The 26,738-nt window shown below is 43.9% G+C and overlaps 1 protein-coding gene across 6 annotated transcripts in view; it reads right to left on the bottom strand.

Annotated features, from left to right (window-relative positions):
• The window catches only part of CEP112 (centrosomal protein 112), a 185,118-nt gene that overhangs the window by 49,234 nt on the left and 109,146 nt on the right, over positions 1 to 26,738 (bottom strand). For 5 of the 6 annotated variants that reach the window (XR_011699438.1, XM_071574015.1, XM_071574014.1 and 2 more), the window contains exons 22-23: positions 24,366 to 24,428; positions 20,478 to 20,627 (exon numbers count right to left, since the gene is read on the bottom strand). Coding sequence is in view for 5 of the 6 variants with exons in the window: in XM_071574015.1 (XP_071430116.1) it covers positions 20,478 to 20,627; positions 24,366 to 24,428 (213 nt within the window). In the remaining variant the exon portion in view is untranslated. The remainder of the gene's footprint in view (positions 1 to 20,477; positions 20,628 to 24,365; positions 24,429 to 26,738) is intronic. The other variant, XM_071574017.1, reaches the window with a different exon arrangement.

Here is a 26,738-nt window from a genome sequence, read left to right as displayed (position 1 = left end):
ATGGCATGTAAGTGGAGCAAACTATCAGGTCTCACAGCCACCCATTCACCAGTTGTCCAGTCAGAAAATACTGTGAATTCCCAGACCTTTCCAATCACATCCCAACTGGCTGTTGGCAGGTTTAGCACTGGAATGGCAAGAAACCCCAACTAACTCCTCAAATCAATCACAAATACCTCCAAGTGGACACTTCTTGGACTGTTGCTGCACTGAACACATTCCAGGAGTAATTAATGTTCATTTGGCTATTCCAGCTTTTTTATCAGCACAAGGACAAAAAAACCCCAACAAAACAAACAAAAAAAAAACCCAAAAGATCCACATTTGATCAAAGCTGAGCCAAAAAGAAAAAGTAACATCAAAATCTCATGGTTGCCACAGATTCCTGCATATGATCAGCTCTGAAAATAATAACCAGAAGTAAGGAAGTTTGTTGGCCATGAGTTTAATTTTCCAGGAGGAATCATGATGGATGATGCAACATTTGGAGATCTCACTGAAAAATATCTCTGTTGTCAGAAAGTTTCATCTGCAGTGGCCACAGCCTGAACTCTGATGGCTCTTCCTGATGCCTCAGCACCCTCAAATCCTCTGAATCAGACAGAGGAGCTTTTGCCATATGGAAAACTCAAAAAACCAGAAGAGAACTTACCCCAGGTACACCCCAGAACATCCCCTTTGTAAAATAAACAATGTTTTGTTTTGTTTAGAAATGCAGTTTTTATTCTACAGCTTCAAAGTGTCACATGTTGCCCAAAGAGGATGGGAGTTTACGATTAATAACTGCTGAGATGAAGAAAAAGGGATTAAAAAATAAAAATCCAGGCCAATTTTTAAGTGTCAGAGGCTTTTTTTCCCCCCCCCTGAACAGAAAACAAAACTTATTTAGTTAAGTTTTTCCAGGTACAGAATGACTCCCTGTCCCTCAGCTGTGCTCAGGGACTTGCATCACTCTTAGACAGGATTTTTGTTCAGTTAAACAGCTTTCAAATGCCATGTAAACATGTTTGCTGTTCAATGTCTACACCATACCTGACCTTGGAAGTGCTTTGTGTTGGCCAGAGAACAAAGAAATGAAATGTTTTGCTTTCCAGCCCAGATATCCTACACTTTGAAAAGCTCTTAAAAATGTAAATGAGATAATAAGCACCACTGCAACAACGTGGGGGAATTACAGCTGTAGGAAGGGAAGAGTCGTTGGATTTATGGCTAAAAATAAAATCAGATTGTTTTGGTCACACACAACATGGAGAGGCACGAGATGGATGGGAGAGAAGGGTCATGGCTTTGAGAACACACCCCTGGGATATTCCAGGCACATTTTGGGACCTCAAGTGGAGTTTGTGGACCAGCCCATCATCCCAGTCCCAGAGGAACAGGAGATGTTGGGGACCAGCTGATGTGGAAGGAGAGAGGAACATCCAAACTGCACCTCTGGGTAGGCACCTTTCCTCCCCCTGTTATTCTGTTGTGGATTGATCATCACCAGCTAAACATTTGAGGAGGTTTATTTCAAGCCCAGCCCTGCTCATGGCAGGCTGAGCCCTTTGCAGCCAAGGCAGTTGGTGCAGGTGGAGTTGGGAGATGCTGGATGGGACACAGGAACTCCCTGGGATACCTGACCTGGGGGCAGGTTGGAGGAAACAACAACTTGGAAAGCATCTGCCTTTGCCAAGGAGCCCTAGAGAGAAAAAGGCACAGTGGCAGCACCACAAAATCCCTTGTCAAGGCAGGAATTAGTTTTTGATGTTGGTACAGGGTTTAATCTAAACCAAGTAAAAGCCAGAGGTCTAAGAATCACAGGAATGAGCATGAAATGGGAAGGTAGGAAGACTTTAGTCTTTAATGAACTAATTTCACTATTCTTTAACCACAGGATATTTTAAAAAAGGGGTTGGATTCCCTGAAAGAGAACTCAGTTCTGAAGAATTACATAAACAGAAATAATTACTATTTTTAATTTTTTGATATTGATCATAACTGTGAAGTTGTTGTATTTACAAAGGTGAGATGTTTTGCTTCTTCACCCTGAAATAATTCCCTATTTTTGGTGTGCTCCTGAGAGCAGACAGGGCTTGACTCCTGATCCCATCAAACCAATGGCAAGTCTGGCTCACAATCATTTACTTCTCTGGTCTGAGGGTTCAATAAATGAGACTCACAAGGAAAGGAAAATTTTCTAGAAAACACTGAACACCAACCTATTTTCACTTTGGAACAGAAAGGGCCAGCAGCAAAGTTGCTGCTCAGCCTGGTCAGATCATGATCAGATAATGGCAGAGGCTTTTTTTGGCATAAATATGTCATTTTTCTTTGCTGCACCAGCAGCTCCACACACATGGATGTGCATCTGTATCAGGGAAAGCTCTTGGTATTTATGACCAGTGCAAAGTAAAGCTACAACTAAAGGTACTAAGAGTTGGCAGTTTTCATCTTCAAAGAATTTCTCAAATGTTACCAAATTAATATAATTAGTTAATGAAAGATGCAGTAATAAAAGCTACCATAATTACCTACTGTAGTCTTAATTATCTCCTCACTAATGCCCACAGAAGGCTTCCACTTTACATCCTCAAAACATGTGCCAACAATAATTCTGAATACAGACCTCTTTAAGTGCCTTCTAAATTCAAATTACATCCATTGATGTGTCTTCTCTCCCTGTTCATGAGAAGAAAACCTCTGGAACTTTGGAAAAAAAAAAGCCAAGTGAATGCTAATAAAAATTAAAGCAAATTTCATTCCAGAAATACATATGGAAATGCTTTAAAATTTTGTCCTGAAAATATTCAGTACCTTTATCTCTCCTTGTAGCTGGAATTCTGGGCTGTCTGGGCAAACCCTTCTCCTTTAGCCTTGGTGGTCTCACAGCTTAGAATCAAACACAACTCTATCCAAAGGAAGCAGCCCAAGAGTCCCACCAGAACTTACCCCAGAATTTTTAAAGCAATCATTATTTCTGCTAATATATTTTAAGCAGATAAATAAATTTGCCTGGGCTTATTGCAACTATAATTAACTTGGGCAGATGCATCTGTGAAGAGCCCTGATGCAATGCCAGGAGTTGGAGCAAACCAAGGAGGTTTTAAAGAGTGAAATGCTGAGGTTTGAGCCAAATTGTTGGTGCATCCTCAAGGCTTTTTGGGTTTTCAGAGAGCCTTTGTCATCCACTGAGGCTGCTCTCCCTGCACTCAAGTTCTCTCCTGTTTTTTGGGTAAAGCAAAGGAATCTTCTGGGTTTAACCCAACACATGTGGCTGCTGTTCACATATGGCAAAATTCCTTTCTGGTGGGAACTTTTTTGCTGTTGTTGCAACACACTCTATATCCAAGAACCTCCTTTGATGTTGAACTATTGCTCCACTGCTCATTATGCTACTGATTCAATATGAAAGGCAAAATTTCTGTGGTTTCTGTTAAAACAATAGCTTTGTTTTTGCAAACAAAGTCTTCCCCAACCTGTGTGCAGGGGCCAACATCACTGCAAGAGAGAAGAAAATCTACTGCTTTACACTGAAAAGAGTGAGGGTGTTTAATAACAGATTATTCCTCTGCCCTGCAGGTACATTACAAGTACCATTATGTCTGTACAGAACATTTATGCTTTATTGCTCCTCAGGAACAGAAATTAAAACACCTTAAGCAATATTTGACATCTGTCCTCCCTATTTTACTTTTATTTTCACTGACCCCCCAGCCTGTTACCACCAGCCCAACTTCAGGACCTGGAGAAGCTGCCAACAACACAATGGGTTGGGGGAAAGGAGAAGACCTGCCAAGCCTCATCTGCACAGTGTCCTACTGGGCAATGACAGAGCAGCCAAACTGGGAATCAATCTCCATGCCTAATATTTCATTTGAACCACTAAACACCATTTCATGAAGAGTGAACATGAAATTACAACACAGAATGAAAATGCAAATGGTGCCACCTTTGCAAATGTGTCCCTACAAGAGCTGGTTGCCAATTCTCTGCTGCCTTTATGGAAAAAAAAAAAGGTTTCCTTGGTCAGGGATCAGATAAAAGGCATGATTTCCAAAGGTCCAGAATTCATCAACTCCCACTTGGAATAATGTGATCTCCCATATCCAGGGCATGTTTGGAAGTTTGGTGACACTTCTGCCTGGGAATGGAGATGTTGCACCACCAGACTGTGCTTTTGAGATTTGCCAGCAGGAGATGCCCTTGGGAAGTAGAACATTCCCTTCAAGGACTGTGGGAAGAAAGAAAGGGGTTCAGGAAGGAAAGGAATAATTTGACTCCATGAACAAAGTCAAGTCTCTCTGGTAGTAGTGAAAAAAAATTAAGTAGGTCATTTAACATAAATAAATATATTTTGCAGTGTGGCTCTAACAAAAGGTGTTTTCACTTCTCTCAACTCATGGGCAAGAGAGTGACTGGCAGCACTTGACATACTTTGGACCTTCAGCATCAGCTCCTGAGCACTCCTGCAACACTTCCACATCAGACCCCATCAGGACTGGTGTGGTTTGGAGAGTCCCTGAGCACCGTTGGGATTGTTGTGCCTATTTCTAACCTGCTTTGCTCCCATAGGACAGACACATTTTCAGCATTTTCTGTAAATATCCAGTTGAGTTGACTGAAGTTTTAAGATAATTTTTCTGTGAAGTCTTGAGCCATGTTAGAAAGAAACCCTTCCCTGGGAGAGTGGACAGGCCCTGGCACAGGTGCCCAGAGAAGCTGTGGCTGCCCCATCCCTGGGAGTGTCCAAGGCCAGGTTGGACAGGGCTTGGAGCAACCTGGGCTGGTGGAAGGTCCCTCTGCCCATGGCAGGAGGTGGGATGAGATCAGATTTAAGGTCCCTTCCAACCCAAACCATTCTGAGTTCCGCAATTCTAAGATATTCCCCCAAAACCCCTTGATAGCACCAGCAGGGCTTAAAATTAGGCAGGGCCTGGAGCCTTTTGCTGAGTCAGGGCTTTACTCAGGGCACCATAAACTCAAAGCCTTTGAAAGGCAAAGGAAGCCACGAGGCAGAGCAAGTCCTGCAGAGATAACAGTTCAAAGAGAACAGCAGCATAAACTGCAAAGTTAGGCAATTTTTTCCAGGGGGAGGCAAGGAAGGAATTGTTTTTGCTTTGTTCCAGGGGCTCAGGTGATGGGAGAGGGGAGGGAGACAAGGCTCAAAGAGCTGCAATAAACTGCCTTTCATCTGCTTTTCTCCAGGAGCCACAAAAGCCACCACACAACTGCCATGTCCAACCATGACTTTCTCTATGGCCAGGATGTTTTTGGGGTTGTCACGACTCAGTCACCTGGAGAGCCTGCCAGCTTGGAAGGTTTGTTTCCCAGGAGTATTCAGCAGTTTGCTTTCCCTTTCTGCAGCCTCCATGAGGGTCATGGTCAAGAGCAGGGGCTGCCAAGAGGAGGAAAGTGCTGAACTGTGCCCTCCTTGCCCTCTCCGAGGTGTTGGCAGAAACACCAACGGTGCACATGTACCAGATAAAGTGAATCTTTTAAACCCAAAGATACCATGACATCTTAAGCACACACTTCTGAAGGGAAAGTTCAGAACTCCATTTTAAACCACTTATGAGAGGATTTACCAAGATTCTGCCTAATGTTCAGCTGACGCTTTGTCAGAAACGTTTCTGGCGAAGCTTTTGAAGTTCCTCAGCTCCCCCCCAGTTATTAAAACTTGAACTGCAGAGTTTGTTACCGGGCTCAGAGCACACACAAAATGCAGCAGGTATTTTTCAAGTCAACCTTTCAGTCTGATTTTGAGACTATTATACCAAAGACAACATTCCCAATCAGGTTAATGTCTGACAGGTAACGCTGAGCAGGCGGAACTGCCGCGCCTGAATGATCAATCTTCATTTCCTAATTTGCTTTTTATTAAACACTTTGCAATCAAAAGGAGCAGCAAGGAGCCTCCCATTCTCTGAGCAGGCTCCCTGGGAAGACTTGATGTCAGTTTGAGACAACTTCTTGAATTTTTGATGCTCTGTCGTAGGAACGTCTGAAATGTGGCGACGAAGCTGTGCTGGAGAAAACCTGTTGTGAGCACAAACTGAGCTGGAAACATCTGCTGGTGTTGCTTGCTCTATTCTTAACAACAGCCCTGCAAAAACAAACCTCAGGCTTCCAGCAGAACTGCCTGCAATGATTTAGAGGATGCCTGAGCCGTGATAAAGCAGATTTACCAATCCCAAGGCAATCTCCTCTCCACCCAGGGTTCAGTCCCGGCCAAGTTTATCACCAAAGTGCCACTTGAAGGGGGTGTTGGGATGTTTTGCACCTGGAGCCAGCCCAGAGGTGCCAGCACACCCCTGGGGCTCCACAAATGTCTCCTGAAAATGCCTTCCTGGTCCCAGAGGCACAAAGACCTGGAAATATTAAGAGGTTTTACAAAGCTTCTTCTTTTACTGTGCTCTTTTCCAACAGAAATATGAAAGGCTCAGGTATTTCTAATCAATAAACAGCCTAATCTGATTCACAGCAAGAAGGGAAGAAAAACTGTCTCTTTTGTGCTCAGGACTGCTGGAATCCTCCCATCACAGAAAATAACACAAAAAGAAATCTAATAATGTGTCTCTACCTTTCAAGGTAACCTTAATCAAGCCCATTAACTCCCAAGGCAAACCACTGCTGTTTGAACTGAACAAGAGTGAGCTTGACTCCCCAGTGCTGCACACCCAGCACTTGGGAGATGGGAGAGGCAGCAAAGCAAGAGCTGCTCAAATTATGTCTGGAAGCCAAAAATGGGAAGATTCTTGACAGGGGAGGACGCACAGTTGGAAACTTGGAAATTCTTCTATGCAAAGTCTTTAATGACCTCCAACCCAATTACATCTGCAACAAGACATGACAATGCAGTTGCTCCTATTTAAAAGTATGTGTGAAAACTGAGCATTTTTGAAGCTTGATTCTTTTTCTTTTTTTTAATCATGTTGAGATGAAGCTCATTTACTTAAAACAGCCCCAATGAAACAGAACGTCCTCTGCAGCTGGTCAAACAGATTACGAAACTCTAATCTCACTTGCCTGAGGAAAACCAAAACTGTTTTTCAAGTATCTATTTTACAGAGCATTAGCTTTCTGCTTTTTCAAAGAGGCATTAACAGAACTGATCAGAACATCCCAGAACGTTTCTGATCTCGTTAATCATATGATGTTATGACAGAGGTTCCTGCTGTCATAATGCCAATGTTTCTAAACAGTCCTAAAATCCTTTAAGTTCTTTTTTTTTTGGAAAATTAGACATGGGTAAGATCTGTTTCAGCTTCTTCAAAAGTTTTCCTTTCCATTTTAGAGCTCTAGAAAACTAGTACAGAGTATTTTAGATAGACAGGCATGTACTCATATAGCAAGGAACAATGTCAGGCTCCATGACCTATTTAAATGTTTCTCTCAGCTTTTTATTCAAAATATTTTATTCTAATTCCTGCAGAACTCATTTCTGGGAGTACTCACCACCCTAATTCTTCAGCTCTAATGTAATATTTATAGCTGGACTGGAATCATCAATAAAAAAAATCAGAATTTGTCTAGTTTATTGTCTATGCTTCCCTTAAAAGCAATTGGATAAACATTAAAGCCCCACCTGTTGCACCTCTGAGGAGAGAAGGATGTTGGACAAACTTCCAGCAGGTCTGGCCCCTCCAAGGATTCCTGGGAGAGGTTCCTGGGGGGAACACCCCCTGCAGCAGCAACTGCCTGCACTGGAAACCAACAGCACTGACCTCCTGGCACTGATAAATCACCAACACAGGTGAGAAATCAGGTGCCACTGATTCCCAAGCAAACTGGGAAGGGGATAAGGGGGGAAATGGCTCACCAAGGCCATTGCTGTGTCTCAGATCCAGTTTTAGTGGGATGTCAAGAGCTCTCATCACAGTTGGGACAAAGCAGATCTGCTTTCAATGGAGTTCCAATTTTATTTTTTTTTTGTTTTGTTAAGTCTATTTTGACCCAGTTTTGAGCTGAAAGGCTCTGCTGATTCAGTGAGTGGATCTTGCTGCTGTGGCAGAAAAGTCTACATGAAAATGCACAGGCAGGAGGGGAACTCAGTCCCACACAGCACAAATTTTGCTGAGTAACTTGTGAATCCAACCAGCATCCCCAAGATATCCCCCTGCCTTTAATTCCAAGGAACTCCCCCAGGTCACAACAAGGCAGTGAAAACACCCCCAAAAAGCACACCAAGCCCAGACACTGCACAGTGGGAATGCTTTGCCTCAGCCCATCACAAGGACTCAGAGAGCAACACAAAGATCCACAGCATAAAAAGCCCTCAAAGACTATTAAAACCAGGAACAAGTCCCTCAGCTGAACCTTGCTGGAGAATGGGAAATTATATGGAGGAAATGTCCCTGAATCTTCAGCCTGTTCTGCTCTTTCCTGGGCATCTTTTAGCAGGTGCCACGTCCCAGAGGGCACAGACAGACCCAGGGTGGGCACTTCTATTCTCCTTTAGCAGTTTATCTTCTAGAGGTCTCAGGTTTTGAATGACCAATGTCAAACCTGGATAGCCATAACACACTTCAACCATCATCCAAAATGCTCTGAAGAAACAAAATAACCCAATTAGTGCCTTTCTGCTTCAGGAACCTGTTTGCACATCTCAAAAGAAGGCAGGCTCTTCTCATTTTCTCTTTTTTTCCTACATGTAAATAGCTCCAAATACTCTTATATGGATGACATTTTTAAGATGCAAAACCATGAAAAATAACAGAAAACAGATCTGGTTCTCAAGTGCCACCAGTTTCTCATTTGTGCAGCTCCAAAGGAGTGTTTCTCCCCCACCTCACACAGTGCAAGGGGCAGAGCTTGGCAGACACTTCATGTGTGTCAAAACCTTTCCCTTATCACCACTGAGACACAAACTGCAGGAAAAACTCTCCATGACACAGTGGGAAGGAACGAAGAGCTCTGGTATTGGGAAAGTTGTATTAATCCAATCTCAGGCCATGGTAAGGAAGCACAAATCAGCTTGTCCTCCGCTGAGGCAGGTTTGGAAACAGCAGATGGAGAAGGGACAGGAACCTCCTGACACCCACCAGGAGGGCTCAGAGAGGGACACAAGGGCTGGCAAAGGAGGGCACAGCAACACCAGAGGGGATTTGCATTTCCATGCAGTGGTTTTCAGGCTGACACAGACAGTAAGTGATGTGTTACTGTGGGAGGAGGAAGAAAGCAAAACACCAGGTATGAGCTCAGAGCACAGCTGTGGTCAAAGGTGTTTCCAGAGAGACAAAATCCACTGATATGATTCAAATTGTTAAACAGCCTTCAGTAATTGCTGCCTTGCTTTGCTGAATTACAAGTGCAAGACTGGAAAGAAAATGACTGCTATTAACATTAGAAACCAGAATAAGAGGAATTTAAACACAGCATATACAGGATTTTCTCTGAGACCAGAGAGGGTCAACACACATCTCCAATTCCTCCTTCCAGCCTCCTGCAGAGCTCTGGCTTGGCCCAGGGGTGCAGCTGTTCCTGCAGGGATCCAACGTTTGGATTTTTACTTATCCAGGTCCATCCTGCCACTCCAAGGTTTCTCAGGAAGCAAACAAGCTCACTCTTCATCTTCAGTTCTCTTGTTGGTACTTCCACCCTTTCTCACCCAACAGACCTGGCAGGGAGCAGAGCAGGGAGAGTGCCCGAGGCTGTGCTGTGGGAGCAGCAGGTTGGACACTCCTGTGGGCATCATCCTGTCCTCAGTCCTTCCCCTGGGTCTCCTCCAGCTCAGATCCCGGGGGTGCAGGTGGGCACAGGGTGAGAAGGGAGGAATGAAAAGGCCAAGCTGGACCACAGGTGGGAACTCATGGAAGTCCCTGGGCACTTGTGTAGAAAATAGAAAGAAAAATGTTACAGCACTTTAGGATTTAATGTCTTTGCAACAATTTTAACAGAGAGAGAGAACAACCTTCCATTGCAATGAAAGTTGTGCTCCAGGGACAGTGGCTCCCAGGAGCCTGGATGGTTGGGCTCAATGATCTTAGAGGTATTTTCCAACCTTAATGATTCTGTGAGTCTCTGAATTCTGCACTAGCACTGCTGCCCACTTGGCAAGTGCATAAATGCTGTGCTTTCCCAAACCACAGGATATCTGCATGAAGTTTAGGTGCTGACATGCCCTAACTAATTATTTCCCTGGAAAAGGGACTGTTTTGTTTTCCCCTGATCTGGTTCTAGAAGAACTTGTATTGACTCCTTTTTGTTTCAGAAATGCTCTGATTTGTTTTCAGGACAGGATGAGTGATGCTCTGCTTCCTCCCCACACCAGGGATTATTCCTCTGGGATGGTGTAAATTCTGAGAGAGCAAACCCCAGGGCACAACTGAGCTGGGACTTCCTGGCAGATCTCAAGAGGGAAGTGAACGGGGCATTGCATGTTTTGTCTTCTAAGGCCAACACAGACTGGTTTGAAATCCATGATCTCATGCCATGCTGGGCCAGGAAAATGGCACATTCAGGGCAGAGGTTTCCAGCATCAAATACAAGTGAGGTGATCTGATGTGACTCTATTCACCTGCCAACAGCCCTGGCAGAAAAATAAACAGGTTCTGGAGATGAGCTGCAGCTGGAGGCAAAGCAGGAGCCATTAGAAGAGCTGCCCTGACCTGTGAGGAACTGGTCTCTTTGCTTTGAACTTCAGCAAATCTTAATGAATTCTTCATAATTGGCAATCTGGGGTTTTCACTGAGGATGTATTTCTCCTGAGGTGCCACAGGCAGGAGACATATTCAACATCAGGAACACAAATTTTGGGTCTCCCAGTTGGTTGTCCAGGCTGGTGAAGGCACTTCCAACACCACTGCAGGTAATTCTTTGTGCTGTATCAGGGATTAGATTCACGTGTGCTGGAGAAAAATTAATAATCCTATTGATTTAATTGAAGTTATGGACTTCAGTGCTGTGAAAGCTTGAACCAAAAATAAGCAGAGACAGTTTTAGCAACAGAAGAAGTTAAAAAGTGGTTGTGTTGGAGGAGTAAGGTTTGGATGTGCTTGACTCATTCCAGCTTTGCTGCTCTTCCAGCCCTCTGTTATCTGGCACTTTTGAAGGGGATGTTGCCAAGAAGTTCATTTAAAGTCCTAAATTTTATCCTGTAGGCAACACTTATTTCAGTTTCCTGGGAATAAATTTCATAGACAGACCCCTGAAGAGGAAAACAGGTGAACTCTCTTTGCTCCATAAAACAGTCAGGCTGCCTGAAGAGGCCAAAGACACAAAACTGCTGATGCCTTCACAGCAACACTTCAGGAAAAGCTCCAGCCTTGAGGTTCAGTCTTCCCTGTAAGTCCTCAGTCTTCTTTATGCATATTTTCAAGGGTCAACAAATCAAATATTTACTGTATAAAATGCTGTTCATGAATGATGAGAATCAACATGAGGGTGCCTAAACCAGCAGCAATAAACTCCTCCCAGGAAAGGCACCTCACCCTGCCCTGCCAGAGGGAGGGTGTGCACAGCAAATGCAGCATCCATGTGCTAAAGGCTACAAGAATCAATTTGCAATCAAATTAATCTAATTGACCATCTTTATATATACACATGTACTGTATGAGCACAGGGACAGGTTGCCTGAGCTGCAAAGCAACAAGGTGTGCTAACAGAAAACATTCCCTGTGCAGACTGCAATGGGAAAAGAAGCAGAGTGTGATGCACAGAATAGGCTTTTTCTGTTTCTGGACTCTTGGGCTCTTTTGGCTGCCAATAGCACACAGAATTTCCACTGAAGGGAAGTCAGACCCCCTTCCCTGAGGATGGAGGCACCCAGAACTCGCTGAGGTTATTCTATTGGTGCCCACACATTCCTTAAGCCTCACTTTGAATCCACATCAAACCACAAGGACTGGCTGATAATAACCCTCAGTTAAAACAATCTCGTTCCTCTAGAAAAAGAAACTGGCTGAGAGCTGCATCTCACAGTTTCTAGCTGGGCACAAAGGGGAGGTTGATGCTGGGAGGAAAGGGGAGAGGTTTGTCTCAGGGACCTGCCAGGTCAGAGTTGGTGACACAGCATTTGTAGGTTTAACCTTTCACATGATCCAGAGATGAAAAAGTCCCTTCTGCTGAGCACTCACTGAGAGAGAGCCTGAGCTGGAGCTCCCAAACACCTGAGTGGTGCCACTTAGAGAGATCACAGAATCCCAGACTATTCTGAGCTGGAAGGGACCCACAAGGATCAGCGAGTCCAGCTCAAGTCAATGGCCCACACAGGGGACTGAACCCATGACCTTGGCATTATTACAACCAAGTTTTAGCCAACTGAAGCCCAACTTTACCCAGACTTGTCCCTTTGCTGTGTGCTTGGGGCTGTTCCCCCTGCAGGTTTGCTGAGAAGGAGCCTCTGCTCCCCTGGGCAGCTCCTGCACTGACTGTGCCACCTGAGCCCCTGCACATACAAAGTCACCCACACTCCTCTCCTTTTCAAGTACAGCTCTGAAACTTGGAAAGTTCTTTTCTTCCCAACTCCATTGACTCAAGGAAGAGGCAGAAATATGGCAGCTTTGGCTGCTTTCCTTCAGCAGCTCTTTGGAACTAATCTTTGAATGCTAAGAAAACAATAGGTGTTTTCATTTTGCATGGAAAAACCACTCCAGTTACAGAAAATGAAGGCAATGCCTTTTAAAAACCCTGAACACTCCATATTTTGCTTTAAATATTGGTAAATAGTTACCATGCCCTGGTATCACATTCACCAGGTTTCTCTTGTTACTCTTAAGAAAAGGCCAACTATTATGAAAATGGGAAGTTTAACAAAGATATTCCTCTTTCCCCGTGATCTGCCATTCAAAAGAGTTAGCCAGTCACTTCTTAAAAAACACTCTGATATTTGATCTTCTTGAGGTTCAGTTACACACAAGGCTGGAGAGCCAGCAGAAAGTTGTAAATGGAATCTGAAGATTTCTAAAGTCAACACTCCTTTTGGCAGGAGAGTTTTAATGCAGAAAGCTGAACTCCTCAGTGACTCTCCTGCTGACATCCCTGCACCACCATTAGCACAGACCCAAAAGCAACTGTTACAGAACACACAGCTCTGAAACACAAAAAAACCCCTTGACACAAACCCTGGAAGCTGTGCAGGCACAGTGGGATCAACCTGGGCTGAGCCACTCCACCAGGAGGACATGTGAGAGAAGGAGGTGTTGATAACAGAGCAGCTCCACGTCCCCAGTGAGTTTGCCAAGCCCTGCCACGGGTGCTGCGGTGCCAGGCTGTGAACCCTCTGGTGCAGAGCCCTGAGTGCCCGTGGCCTGTGCAGGGCTGGCTTTGAAGGGGCTGTTTTCCCCTTTGTTGGTTCCCACAGATTGTGTTTCCACCTCCACGGTGCGGCAGAAAAGGCTGTTCCAGGAGCAGGGAAGGAGGGCTGTGTTCCAGGAACTCCCTGGATCTGCAACAAAGCACAGCCCTTGGAAAGCCTCCACAGCCCTGTGCACAGGCTGTTTTACAGATGCCCTGTCTTTGGATGACATTACACACTTGGTTTTATCTTTATCTTTTTTTCCCTCTCCAGTAAAGCCTCGGAGTTTGGAGCACAGACTCTTCCTCCCAGGCACTCTGCCACCTATTTGCTGGGTATCTCCCCAGCTCTGCCTTTTTAAGCACCACTTTCTCCTCCACAGAAAAATTCCTGTGCTCTTTGCAGAGTAAAACATCTCTGAAAAGCAGCAGTAAACTCTCAGCATCCCAGCAGCCTTGAAACAGCTAATTTCCATTTTCTTATTCCACAGTTACACACATTGCCCTTCTTTGCAAGCTGTGTGGGTTTATTCAACATCACTTTACACTTACTAATAAGATTGTTTTCTCTGCACCTTTCTGATCACCCAGGACCTCTCTCAGTGTTATTACTCCTGTCTTGTCAATTAAAAGCAGCAAATTTTATGGCTGGTTTTGATTTTTTTTCCCATTTTTTCCAGTGCAAAATTAGTGTAATCCACATCATTAAAAGATGGTTTAACTATATGTGACTTTATGTTTTATGATGCATTTATAGAACCTTTAATCCCATAATCTGGAGACAGGTGGTGTCCCTTCCAGGGATAAAAAGGAATAAAAAGGACTTCATGCAGCAAAGTGCCTTCTGGAGGGAAAACAAAGCACTGAGGACAACAACAACAACGTAGGAAAAAGTAAAACCACTAAGTTTTAAACCTGGTGGATAAATCTGGGCTGCAGTTCAGAGGAAGAGGCAGGCACCAGCTCTAGTCTTTTATAAAACTTGTAAGTCTGATTTTGCTGTTGGCAATGGGAAGTTCTTCAATGTGTTGGGACATGAAAAGTCAAGAAAAATGCCAGAGTGCAAAGCTTGCTGCAGGAAAAAAAAGATGACTCAATTCTTTGTCTCACAAAGCATGTCAAAGATATTCTAAAGTACTTGCAGATGCTCAGCCACTCGGGCTGCCTGGCTGGCCAAGCAGCTGAAACCCTGCAATTCTGAGGAGAAGGTCCTGAGCCTCAGACAATAAAATCAGTGCTGTGGCAACAGGAGAGATGGGATTTTGAGAAGAGCAGAGTTTTTACAAACAGAATTTCAGTTGTGATCAATAACTGCCTACCCTTAACACCAAAATCAGCCTATTTTAATTATCATTTATAATGAATGTGTCAATACAGGCTTTTAAATATAACCATGTGATGGAATCAAGAGACAGAGCATAAGCAAGAGCTGAAAAGCTCAGGGCTAAACCCTTATTCTTCTCTCAGACTGACTTTGGGTGAAACTACAGCTGACACCAGCAAAGGCTGTGGCCAAACAGGTGCCCCAGAGTTGGGAGCCCACGTGGAGGAGAAGGCAGATTTCACTGACCTGTTATTTTGGAAGACATGAACTCCTCTGCTGATCAACCAGGACAAAGGAAATGATGAACAAGATAATGTTCTTTGCCTGCTAAACTTGACTGTCTGCTCAGGTACAAGTGTGGGTGCCTTGGAATTCCCTCCTAATAAAAGACACTGCAGAGTTCTTTGTGTTATTATAGACCAAAGTCAGTCACAAAGAAATAAAGAGCCCTAAAAAAGGACTCCACGTATTTAACATCAAGATGGTCCCTTCCAGTTCTTCATTTCACCACCCCAGGTGGTTTTTCCTGGTGCTGTTGAGCCCCAAAAGCAGAGAGGAGGATTTGAGGCCCCTCTGGGGAGCTTTGTGGCACACACATCTCCAAGGCTGGGGGTGAGAGGCAGACCCTGGCACGGCTGTGGGCACAGAACCATCACCAGCAGTGCCCATGGCCTGCCCAGATGTCTCACAAGACATGAGTCAGTGCCAGCAGGGAAATGCTGACCTGCTTTTTACAGGCACTGGTGGCTAAAAAGAAAAAAAACAACCCTCCATCCAAGCTAAAATAAAAACTAAAGGAGAATATTTTCAAAAAGCATGTAAATAACGTGGGTCTTACAGAGCAGGGTTTATTCTGCAGCTGTTCAACAGGAGCTGAGGTTGCAGCAGTTCATTCTCCTGCCTCAGTGTATCCTGGGGAACAGAGCAAGTCAAGACTCCCTTAAAAAAAAGCCTTGAAATAACCTCTCTCTTCACTTTACCCTGTATTTTAGATTTTAATTTATAATTTTCACTAAGCTGTTAAGGTTTTTTTTTCCCCTAATTAATGTTTTCTGTGCTATCAGTTCCACAAAGTCACAGCCTTACAGGCCTTACAGTTTTAATTTCCACCTTTGCCACAAAGCTGGGACAAAGTCAAGGTTTTATCCCCCACTGTCTCACTTGTAAAGCAGGACCAAAACTCCTTGGCAGGATCAGGTCAGTGTTGGTTTTGTGCCCTCTGAGGCCTCTCCTCTCTTAATAATCACTAATAAAAGCATTTAAACCACTGAGATTTGCCTTTGCTTGGGACTTTTAAACCAATAAATGAGAATTATTTCTTACTAACCCCAACAGTGGCTCCTGCAGAGTGCAAGGCTGGTGCTCCAGAAGTGGCTTTGGAAGACCAAACACCTCTGCAGGGCTGCAGTCCCTCAGTTACTGTGCCCATAACTCTGATTTTACTCTTAATACAAACCAGAATTTCTAGTTCCAAGTGGAATTTGCTAATAAAAATGCTTGATAATAAAATAAAACAATATGTGAAATCAGCTTGTTCACTGAAGTTTTAAAAAGAGTTTTTCTCCCAGAGACATTTGTAAATATCTTCAGTATATTTTGACAACAACTTTCTGGAAACAAAGCTATTGGGTGCCCTCAAGAAATGTTCTGAATGCTTTCAAACAGCCCAAGGTTTAAAACAATTTGTGTTCCTTTTAGCAGGAACCAAACATGGATGGGAGGGAGATTGAGCAAATCAACCAGGCAGGACACAGGAGGGTGGGCTGGGGGACCCCCCAGAGTCTGAGGGACACCCCAGATTGAGGGACATCAATGTCAACCCCCCATGGAAAAAGCATTTCAGAATAAAAGAAAACCCAGAGCCTCAGCCAAGGCCTGACCTGAGCTCTGCTCCAGCGGAGGATTTTTTACAGTTTGCATGGAGGAAATTCTCCATGTTGATAAAACCCTCAGTACTTTGCAGAGAGGAAATTGTCCTTTTCCTCCAAGATACAACAGCCCTGTTAGAACAGAAATATGTGAGGATGTGAAGAATCCTCAGTGCCCACACAGGCAACTGAAAACCAGAAGTTTTCTCCTTTGTTCTGCTATAGCCATAAAATACACTTGGGCTTTTTTCCCCCTCTCAACATTTTAAAACATAACAAAGAAAAAGAACTGTTTCAAAACTTTTCACACAAAGGGGAACATCATTATAGGAGATTCTTTCCTAGAAATCTTTAAAGTCTTATTTATTAGAGGAATTAATCTGATCATAAGCTGGCTGACACACACAGTGTTGAAACATGTCATCCTCCAACCATGTTTTACTAATGAAATTTTGGTGTTAATTCTGGGATGTAACAGAGTCTTAGAATGTGTAATAGGAACCAAACAACAAATGTGGCTCATCTGGCAAAAAAAGCATCATTTTCCCCCTTTTCTATTGTGGCTTTGTCACTGTATGTTCTCCATCATCCATTTCTTTCCAGAATCTACTTTTTGATGTGGAGTCCCCACTTGGCCATGAACTTCAACATTCAAATGCTCTGAAAAATGTTTTGGCAGTTCCAATCCCAGGAAATGTTTTCTACTTTCAATCCCAGAATCCAAAAGGATTCCATAAAAAAAATCCTCCAAACAACTAAGGCTGGGATTTCATAAATAACCTCCAGGTATCTCCACAAAGCCACAAAGTTCCTGCAGGTGCCCAGGGCAGCCAGGACCAAAAAGCAAAGGGAAGTTGGGAACATCCCACCAGACACTGCAACTCCAGGGCACCAGGAGGGGACACCTTAAAGCTCTGAGAAAGGCACATGATGAGCCAAAATTTAATCCTAATTTTATGAGTGATGACAAGTTTGAGTTGCCCTTAGGCCAGACAAAGCAGAGACTAACCCAGAGTGCCAAAGCCTTTAACTCTTGGTCTCAAACTCACCCAAACTGAGCCTGCCTGAAGCCAAAAAATGTTGTCACTTTGGGTTTTCAGGTCGTCAAAAGCAGCAAAATGTTCTTAAAAGTTTCCTTTCCTCTTTTTGACTAGTACTTAAAAATAGGAAGATGAAGGAGATGGATGGAACTGTGCAGTAACAACAACTCAGAAACCTTTAACCAGCAAAGAGAGTCAGGAATTTGAATTAACATCAGAATCATGTATTAAGGCATCCACATCTGGATATCACTTCACTGCCTAAATCCAAAACTTCTCTGGGAGCCAGTTGGTTTCTGTAAAAATGTATTTCTCCCTTTGAAAGGAAATAATAATTGGAAGGTCTTACAGGAAGCCACCCAATAGCAATAGAGGAAATTGCAATCTGTTCCTCAATGTTAGTTTAAATCAATGTTATATTTAGCAAATGCCTGGTTTTTAATGACAGTATTTTCAATAGCTTATACTACACTGAGTTTTCTCAAAGGTTTACATTATATTAAGAATTGCTTTGTTTTCAGAATGTTTCTTTAATCATCCCTCAAGGTCTTCAGCTTACCCTGGGTTAGATGTTATTCCCCATCTCCAGGACATCCAGGATTCTGTTTTCACCAAAACCATTTTTTTTGCCTCAGGCTAATAAAAAGCAAAGTATTTCTGCATATGCTTGTCTAGAAGGATGTGTGGTTCTTAAAAATACACAGTTTACCTTCCTAAGAATGTTCTGTTTGGGTATCTGGATTTCAGTAAATTTCCATTAAATCAGTGGTTTCAAAGAAAGATGTTTTTTTCAAACTCAGTATTAATGATACTAAACAAAGCTCAAGAACTCCAAGCAAAGCAGCTCCTCCAGTTTCTTCCCCAAGTTGACAAAATCTTACAGAACACACTCAGTGCTAAAACTGTGGGACACTGCTCAGAAACTGCAGAATTGCCCTGGGGGTTTATGGATTTCATGATACTGTGAGGTAACAACATCCAAATGAAGTTTCTAATAACTGATTTACATGGAGAAGGATTTCCCCCAACCTATAACCATTAGTGTTCACAAACTGCTGTTCCCAACAGCTGAATTATTTCCACTCAATGTAACTGAGCTGAAGTGAATCCATAAATCCAACAGTAGAATTGGCACCAGAAGAGAAAAAAGCTGGTGAAGGTTTTTCAAATGTTTAACTGAAGGAGGCACCACAACTTGGATTATTCCTGACTGTGGGAGATGATCCCACTGGCCCAGGGTTCCTGTGGCTCCAGGTGGCCACTGGAGAACTGGAGAAATACAAGGAGTGTGTTTTCCTAAGTGGCAGAAATTGCCCTGCACCCCAAAATAATGTGATTTAATGGTGTTCTATTGCAGAGCCAAGTGATTAAAAAACCTGCCTCTGGTGACTCCATTATAGCCAAATTTTTATGGTCACAGGTTTGACAGAAGGGACTAAACAATGCTCAGAAAGGAAATTCTGTTCCTTAACAAACACACAAGGAAAGGCAGATGTTTTCCTTAAGAAAAATACTAATTATTAAAAAATTGATGTAAGAAAGGAAAAATTACTACCAAAGATAGTAATGTAAGTCATTCCAATGGAGAGGACAACACAAACTGCACCATAGTCCAGCATCAGGCAATTCCAACGTGGAAAAACTTCCAGTGTATCTTTTAGCACAGAAAGTTTAACTGTGGTTCATTTTTTCATGAGCTTCTACATTTAATAATGGAATTCTTTGGGACAAGTAAATGTCTATAGGAATAAAAAAGGTAATTTTCTTCTTCTATACAATTCTTCATGAGGTGTTTTTGTTGTCAGCCTCAGCAGATTGTTTGTTAAACTTTCCACTGCTCTTTACTATTGGGAAAAGTGTTTAGAAACTGTTCATTTCCACAGGTGGGATTCTCTGCAGCACTTTGAATGAAGGGGCCAAAGCAGCAAGAACAACCTGACTATTCAGAACTCTACAAGAGTTGGAACAGGCCAGAGAATGCAATTCTGATGCAAAATGTGTGGCAATCTAGCAAACAAAAACACAAATAACACACAGTTGATTCCACTGACATTTAGCCCAGAGTTTGCACATGGTTTTCAGTGGAAGGTAAAAACACATTTCCCCTCATTGCAGCTTTGAATGTGGAAGTGGAGAAAGTGCCAGCCCAGCCACAGCTGCTGCCTCACCACTCCTACTCTCACCTTTATTCTCTCAAGAGGCTGAGGGAGCTGGGGGTGTTCAGCCTGGAGAAGAGGAGGCTCAGAGGTGACCTCAGCACTGTCTGGAACTGCCTGAAGGGAAGTTCTGGCCAGGTGGGGGTTGGTCTCTTCTCCCAGGCACTCAGCAATAGGACAAGGGGGCACGATGGGCTCAAGCTCTGCCAGGGGAAATTGAAGTTGGAGAGCAGAAAGAAATTCTTTGCAGAGAGAGTGCTCAGGCATTGGAATGGGCTGCCCAGAGAGGGGGTGGATTCCCCATCCCTGGAGGGTTTCAACCTGAGCTTGGCCGTGGCACTGAGTGCCATGATCTGGTAAAGGGACTGGAGTTGGCCCAAGGGTTGGACTTGATGATCTCAGAGGTCTTTTCCAATCCAATCCATTCTGTGATTCTATGGATGTGGCACTGAGTGAGAATCCACCACATCTTGATCCAACCCCACTGTGATCACCAGCCCAGGGCACAGAGTGCCAGAGTGATCACAGTGGGGTTGGATCAAGGGTTGGACTTGATGATCTCAGAGGTCTTTTCCAATGCAATCCATTCTATGATTCCATGTCCTGGAAACACCATGCAAAGGTGCTGAAAATACACTAAAATATCAGAGTCAATACTCCAAGAAAGAGAACAGGAAGGATTTGACTGAAGTGGATGGCTAAGATTTACCAAATCAAAGTGTTTCATGCCCAGGATCAGCTGGAGGAAAGGGAGCCCAAGTCATCAGTGGCATCAAAGTGGACATCAGTGACACCTGCACTCCTGTGGCCACAGCAGAACTTTCAATGACACTGTCCCAACCAGCAGAATCAGGGCCTGAGACCCCCAGATTACCTTGATTTCTCTGTCATTATCTGCCATCAGCTGCTGCTTCTCCTCTTCCAACCTGTGCACAACCTCTCGCAGCCGCTGCTCCGCCTCGAGCTGCTGGTGGCTCCTCTCCTCTCTCAGGGAGGAAATGGTTGTCTTCAGCTCAGCTATGACCTGCAAAAAAAAACAGCAGAGGTGAAACCTCCCCTGGCACGTGGTTGGCATGTTCTCATGCTTGGGATACAAACATGACCCAGGCAAACTCTGCTGTGCAAGCTGAATATTGGGAATTACCACATTCCACACCAGCAAGCACTGAATGGCAGAGCAGAGGAAGACAGAGAGGCTGGAAAGGACAAAAATTGCTGAACACAACATGTTTGGGAGGGGTTTCCACTCTGATATTCCCAAATGTTTGCTCAGGAGAACAAAGCACATCTGTGATGTTCCAAATTGCTGCCCCTGCCCCGAGAGCAGCACTGGGAGCTCACACAGCCCTTGGTGGGCTCCTTTGCCACGAGGATATTTTACAGCTTGGTGTTGCTGAGAAGGAAAACACCCACAGTTACATTCTGGGCTGAAATTTAAACTTGATAGGGAAATTTTTGAGCTGCTGAAAGGAGCAGATTCTGCTTAGTAACAGTGGGAACCTGATTCCACATCCAGGACCTGATTCCATGTCCAGGACCTTTAAAGGAGACCTTTTACATGATTCACTCACCATTTGTTGAATTGTACTTGTTTCACCTTTTCCATCACTGGGGAAAGTCATAACTTAACCTGATCCTTTAGGCATATTTACAGAATTTTACTGTCATCAGTCAGCAAAGCACTTAAACGTGGCTTTAATGTGTATATTCCAGCTTAAGGTTAAGCTGCTGGAGCAGCATAATATGGTCTAATTCTAAAAGCACTTCAGCACAGAGGCAGGTCAGGGAGGGACTACCAGTGCTCAGACTCTGTATTTGCCAGGTCTCCTCACTGGGAGAGAAACATTGAACTATATTAATTACATGGTTATCTAGGAAAAAACTCAAAACAACCCCATTAATAGGCCAAGACTAATGTAGCAATAAATGTGCTACAAATGAAGTTACAGGAATCACTGGGAAAGGGGAAAAGGACTGATTAAAACCTGTTGTAAATTTATTTCTCTGTTTAACTACTTGAAAACCCCAAGATTATGAGAAAAAACTACCTTTATATTTCTGTATTGCTTTTCTAAAAACAAATACATAACAAAAAGGATAATACAGCCATTAAAAGGAAGGTTATTTGAGGTCAAACTGCAGAGAAAATCTGGACAGGGTGCAACTCCCCAGCCAGAATTAAGCAAAGCCTCTGGGTTTGCCACTCAGGTCTTCATGGAGAAGACACAACAAGAGGCAGAAATGTGGCTTTTCCAGGTGTGTCCCATGCAGTGAGAAAGCAAAGGATCACAAAAATCATTAAGATAACAACTTGAAGCCATGCAAACCTACAGCACTTTGTCACTTTTTAAAAAGAAAATGAAATAACAAAGCCTTCAGTAAAACACAAGAGTGGGATTTCAAGCCCTTACTGGGTTAGCACAGGAGCTCTGAAATGCAGGCAAGGAAATTTCAGCATGAATTGATGAAGAAAGCTCTGCTTTGTGCAGTGCTTTTCAGAGCAAAAAAAATGTATTTACTTTGTATAAACTTCAGAGGAAATTTCTTGAAATCTCTTCTGTGTGTGGGTGTTAAAAGTGAATGTTCCAAGAGGCCACAGAGAGTAAGATTAGACAGATGTTGTCAGCACCTCCACCACAAGAAAAGTTGGGACTGACCTATTATTAACAGTGAGCTGCAAAAAACCCTCCAAACCCAACTATGCTCAAGAAACTTCAGAGATTTGATTGAAACCCACAAAAGTCAGAAAATTCAGCCATCAGGGTGAAAGTGTTTCCTTGTGCCAGGCAGCCCTGGCAGAGCTGTGTGTGTTGTGTCTGCCCCAGAAGGTGCCAAGGTTGGGCTCGGGGTGCAGCTCTGCCCAGGGAAGGGTATTAGTGACAGCAAAGCCCTCCTTAATAAAAACCATGTCCCAGAATTTTTCCATCCTGAGACTATTCTAAAGGCCAATAAATTTCAGCCTGACAGAATTTATTCTGACATTCAGGTTAAAGAGTTCCTGCCTTGCACTACACCACCTTGGTGTTCCCACTGCAATAATTAAAGCAGTTTCCCTCATACCTTGTTTAAAAATTCAGATATGCTTGAATTATTCCAACTGTCTTTCATGAATCAACCAAGAGCCATTTTTGTATTAACATTATCAATTTTCTGATATTCAGGTTCAGATGGAAAGATAAAAAAATAGAGTTTTTGTTGTTCTTTCTTTCTTTATAAATAAGGGTCTCAAGAATCACTAGAGGACATTTAGGAGAGAGAGTATTCTCCCTGATTTACCACAGAATTCTGGAACTGGTGAGGGTGGAATGGACCAGCTCAAAGCAAGATAACTCAGAACTGGTTTCTCAGGATGATGCCAAGTCAGGTTTAAGTATCTCCAAGGATGGAGACCCCACAACCTCTCTGTATGCAAATAAATGTGTGGATAACACAGGTTAGAGTTTAGAAATATGAGACATATTCACCAATGACTCTGATAAATGCAGTGTGAAAAGTGACAGTCCAATAAATCTCACTGAAACAATTCTGGACAAGTGTTTCAGAGAATGAGACTCAAAGGAGCTGAAAAGCTGAAAACAAGAGTTCTAAAATATTTCAAGTGTTGGTAAAGCAATAAAGTTTGCAGTTTCTTTTTATTGTCTCCCTGACCACTTCTGTCTGGTTTAGAGGCTGTTAAGCCCTTCTTTGTAATGTTGTTATTGACTTTAAGAGAGTGTTATTGGACTATGGGCTGAAAACAGTTTCCAAACCCAGGCCCTGCTGGGGCTGAGAGGAGTGAGCAGAGTGACACCTCCACACAAATCCTCAGGGCAATTTTCTTCCTATTAAAAGCTTAACTTCTGGTTGCATCTCCAGCATTTTTCACACTTCAGTTCTACCTGTCAGTCAAATTGAAAGGTGGAATATTTAAAAACCACCCTGTCTTATGATTTGTATCACACACTTATAATGGAGTATGTAAGTAAATTCAACACACATTTTCACCTTCTGTGTTCAAATACAACTCTGAAGAACAAAAACTCTAGCCCAAAGCACTTTGCTTTCAGGACACTGACATTCCTCAAGGTGTTGTTTTGGGCAGAAATGCAGAACTGGAGCAATGATAAAGATGAAGGTGACACAGCTGGGGCTGCTGTCCCACCACTGACACCACCTGGAACATGAAATGCAAGTCCTGGTTGTGCAGCTGCTCCTGGTTCTGTGAGATGTGCTCTTGATGAAGAGCCTCACCTTCCTTCCCCACTGAGTGAAGGAGGGCTCAGTCCTCCTGGGTCCCCAACAGATGAAAATGTAGGTGAGAAGGATGAAATTCAGAACCCCCAAAAACACCACCTGTTTTTTCCAGTCAGCTTTAAGCTTTGTGGGTTTTGAAAGGTTAAAATCTGCAAGGAAGACACTGGATGTTTGATCTGGGAAACAGTTAAGGCTGCTCTTGGTTTAGGGTTAGATTTCAGGAACAGGTTCTTCCCCCAGAGGGTGGTGGGCACTGCCCAGGCTCCCCAGGGCAGTGGGCACGGCCCCAAGGCTGCCAGAGCTCCAGGAGGGGTTGGATGATGCTCTGGGGCACAGGGTGTGACTCCTGGGGATGGTCCTGGGCAGGGCTGAGGGTTGGACTCCATGATCCTTGTGGGTCCCTTAGAACTCATCATATTCCATGATTCTGGTTGTCAGGACCCACACTTGAGAGCAGAAGGAATTCCACTCCTGCCCACGCCTCCAAAGGGAACAGCCCCCCTGGAGGCTCCTTCCCCATCCCACATACCTGTGAGGACTTGGCCAGCTTCTGACAGTACTCCTGCTCAGTCTGCTTCAGCCTGCTGCTGGCCTGGAACACACACAGGGACAGACAACCTGATGAGCCAGAGAGGAACAGACCCTGTGCCACCCCCCAGGGCTGGCACGTCCCCCCCACGCCGAGCGCCGGCCCCGCGCCAGCCCCAGCGCCCGTCGGTGGCAGCCAAAGAACCACCAGGGCTGGGCTTTGATCTCGGGCCAACTATTCATCACTTAAAAGAGGGGAGAAATTGTACCTCAGCTGCCAATTATTAGGAAAACATAAAGACTTGGGGGATTGAAATAAAAAGGAGAGAATGAGTGAGAGTTTGTGTGTCTGTGTGTGTGTCAGGGTGAGGAGGCAACACACACAAATGAGTTTATCAGTGGGAATTTGGTTCTGAATAGAGGGCAAAACCAAGGAGAAAGTCTCAGGCACAGGCTCTGGTGGAGGACACAACTCCACATCTCAGTGCTGTGTCTGCAACCACCTTTTGTCCCACTGCACATCCCCTCCCATGGAAAGGTGGGGATTACACTGAAAATCGACCCAGGATGAAGCTGAACCAGCTCTTGGACACACAGCTCTTTCCCCCTCCCAGCATTTTTTTCCCAACTCAAAAATAAAGAATAAAACAAAGTGAGAAAAAGGCTGCTCTGTCATACCAGAATCCAACAAGCAAACATTTCTATAACAGCAGGAAAAAGAACTCAACATTCCCCCCTGCCCCCAATAATTTAATTTCAGAAATAATTTGATAAGAGTGATATTAATAAAAAATTAAATTCAGTTGCACTTCAGGACAGAATTCTGAGTTGTGTTTTCCCTGCAGCAACCAGGCCAGCCCACCCCACCACGCTGTCCTAAGGTGAACCTCTGAGCACTCTTGTCTTCTTGGCTCTAAAACTCCAGGACAGGTGTCTAAGACAAATATTTTCTTAGGGGGGGACAGAATATTCCACAGCTGAGTTCTGAAGCAAATTTAAGCTGATTAAGTCTTCAAAACCCATCTGACTTCCTGCCCAAACCTTTGATGTGTCGTGCTGAGTTTTCCGGCTCCCCAACGCAGCTCCCGCCGGGACTGGGGGGGACCACGGGGGCCTCTGAGCCCTCCTGGCCACAGGTTTGGGACTGAAACCACCTCTGCAAACCCCAGGGGCTTCAGCCAAGCCAACAGCCTCATTTTACTGGAGTATAAATGCAGGAGGTGAAGGCTGCAGAGCATTGGCAGGGCTGGAATCCCCCCTGGCACTCCGGGCAGGGCGGAGGGGGAACCTCAATGCCAGTTCCAAGGAACCCCCAAGTTCACATGACATCCATCTGGAGATCCTGAATCCCTTCAAATTCCAGGATTATGAGACATGCAGATATCTCTGCTTCATCTGTTTGTTGGTACTAAGAAATCTACTCAAATTACTACGAAATCTACTCAAATTTCTAAAAAAAATCTACTCAGTTACCAAACTTCATTTATCAATGAATAAATTTGATAATTTACCATCATAATTTGATAATTTACCACCATTTCTGAGAACATGTTTTGATTGGGTTTTGTGATAAATAATGGCACTATGTATTGGTTTAAACCAGCCTACAGAAGAATTCTGGAGCACCAGACAAGTTACATTTCACTTGTTCTACACTTACCATTCAAAGTGTGCCCCAAACACTGGCAGGGCCTTTCGTGGGGCTGCATAAATAACAGGAGAGGTGACCCAGCAGTTAACCCAGAGCCTGCCCTGCTCCACTTCTCTTTGCACTCAGCTGACCCTTGTTAACACTTTTCTCTTGTATTGCAGTCCAGTCTCACATGGTGTTTTACCACCACTGCATATCACAAAGTGACTGAAACTGTCAGTTCATCTTTAGGGAAAAAAGCAAAAAATAAATTACAGTAAAAGTAAAAATTACTGTTATTCCAAGAAAGGCAGAGGGACTCCTCAGCAAGGCACTCAGACCATGTTACAGCTGCTCTCACTCAGCTTGCCTGGGGTAAAAGTCCTCATCTTTCATAGAAGCAGCTTTATAACCTCCTGAACCCAGAGAAGAAATCCCAATAAATAATAAAAAACACTCCTAACTTCCATAAACAAATTAGAATTTGTTTGCTCATGCTGAGTATAGCCAGGCTGACCCCTGAGAGACATGACAGAGGTGATCCAAAGGGAAGAGATCCCAAATTTCAGTGCTTTGTTCCTCACTGAAGGCAAAGAAAGTCTATCCTACCACTTTACTGACAGGGAATTGCAACATTCTGTGTTACAAATTCCAATTGTTGCCTCCCAGTCATCAACACAACACAAATTCTTGCACTCACTTGCAGTTCCAAACATCCCTCTTGGAGGGGTCCAAATTTCAGGG

The sequence above is a fragment of the Pithys albifrons genome, chromosome 19 (genome assembly GCF_047495875.1).
Source record: "Pithys albifrons albifrons isolate INPA30051 chromosome 19, PitAlb_v1, whole genome shotgun sequence".
Lineage (NCBI taxonomy): Eukaryota > Metazoa > Chordata > Aves > Passeriformes > Thamnophilidae > Pithys > Pithys albifrons.
This window is presented reverse-complemented; position numbering and strand designations above follow the sequence as displayed.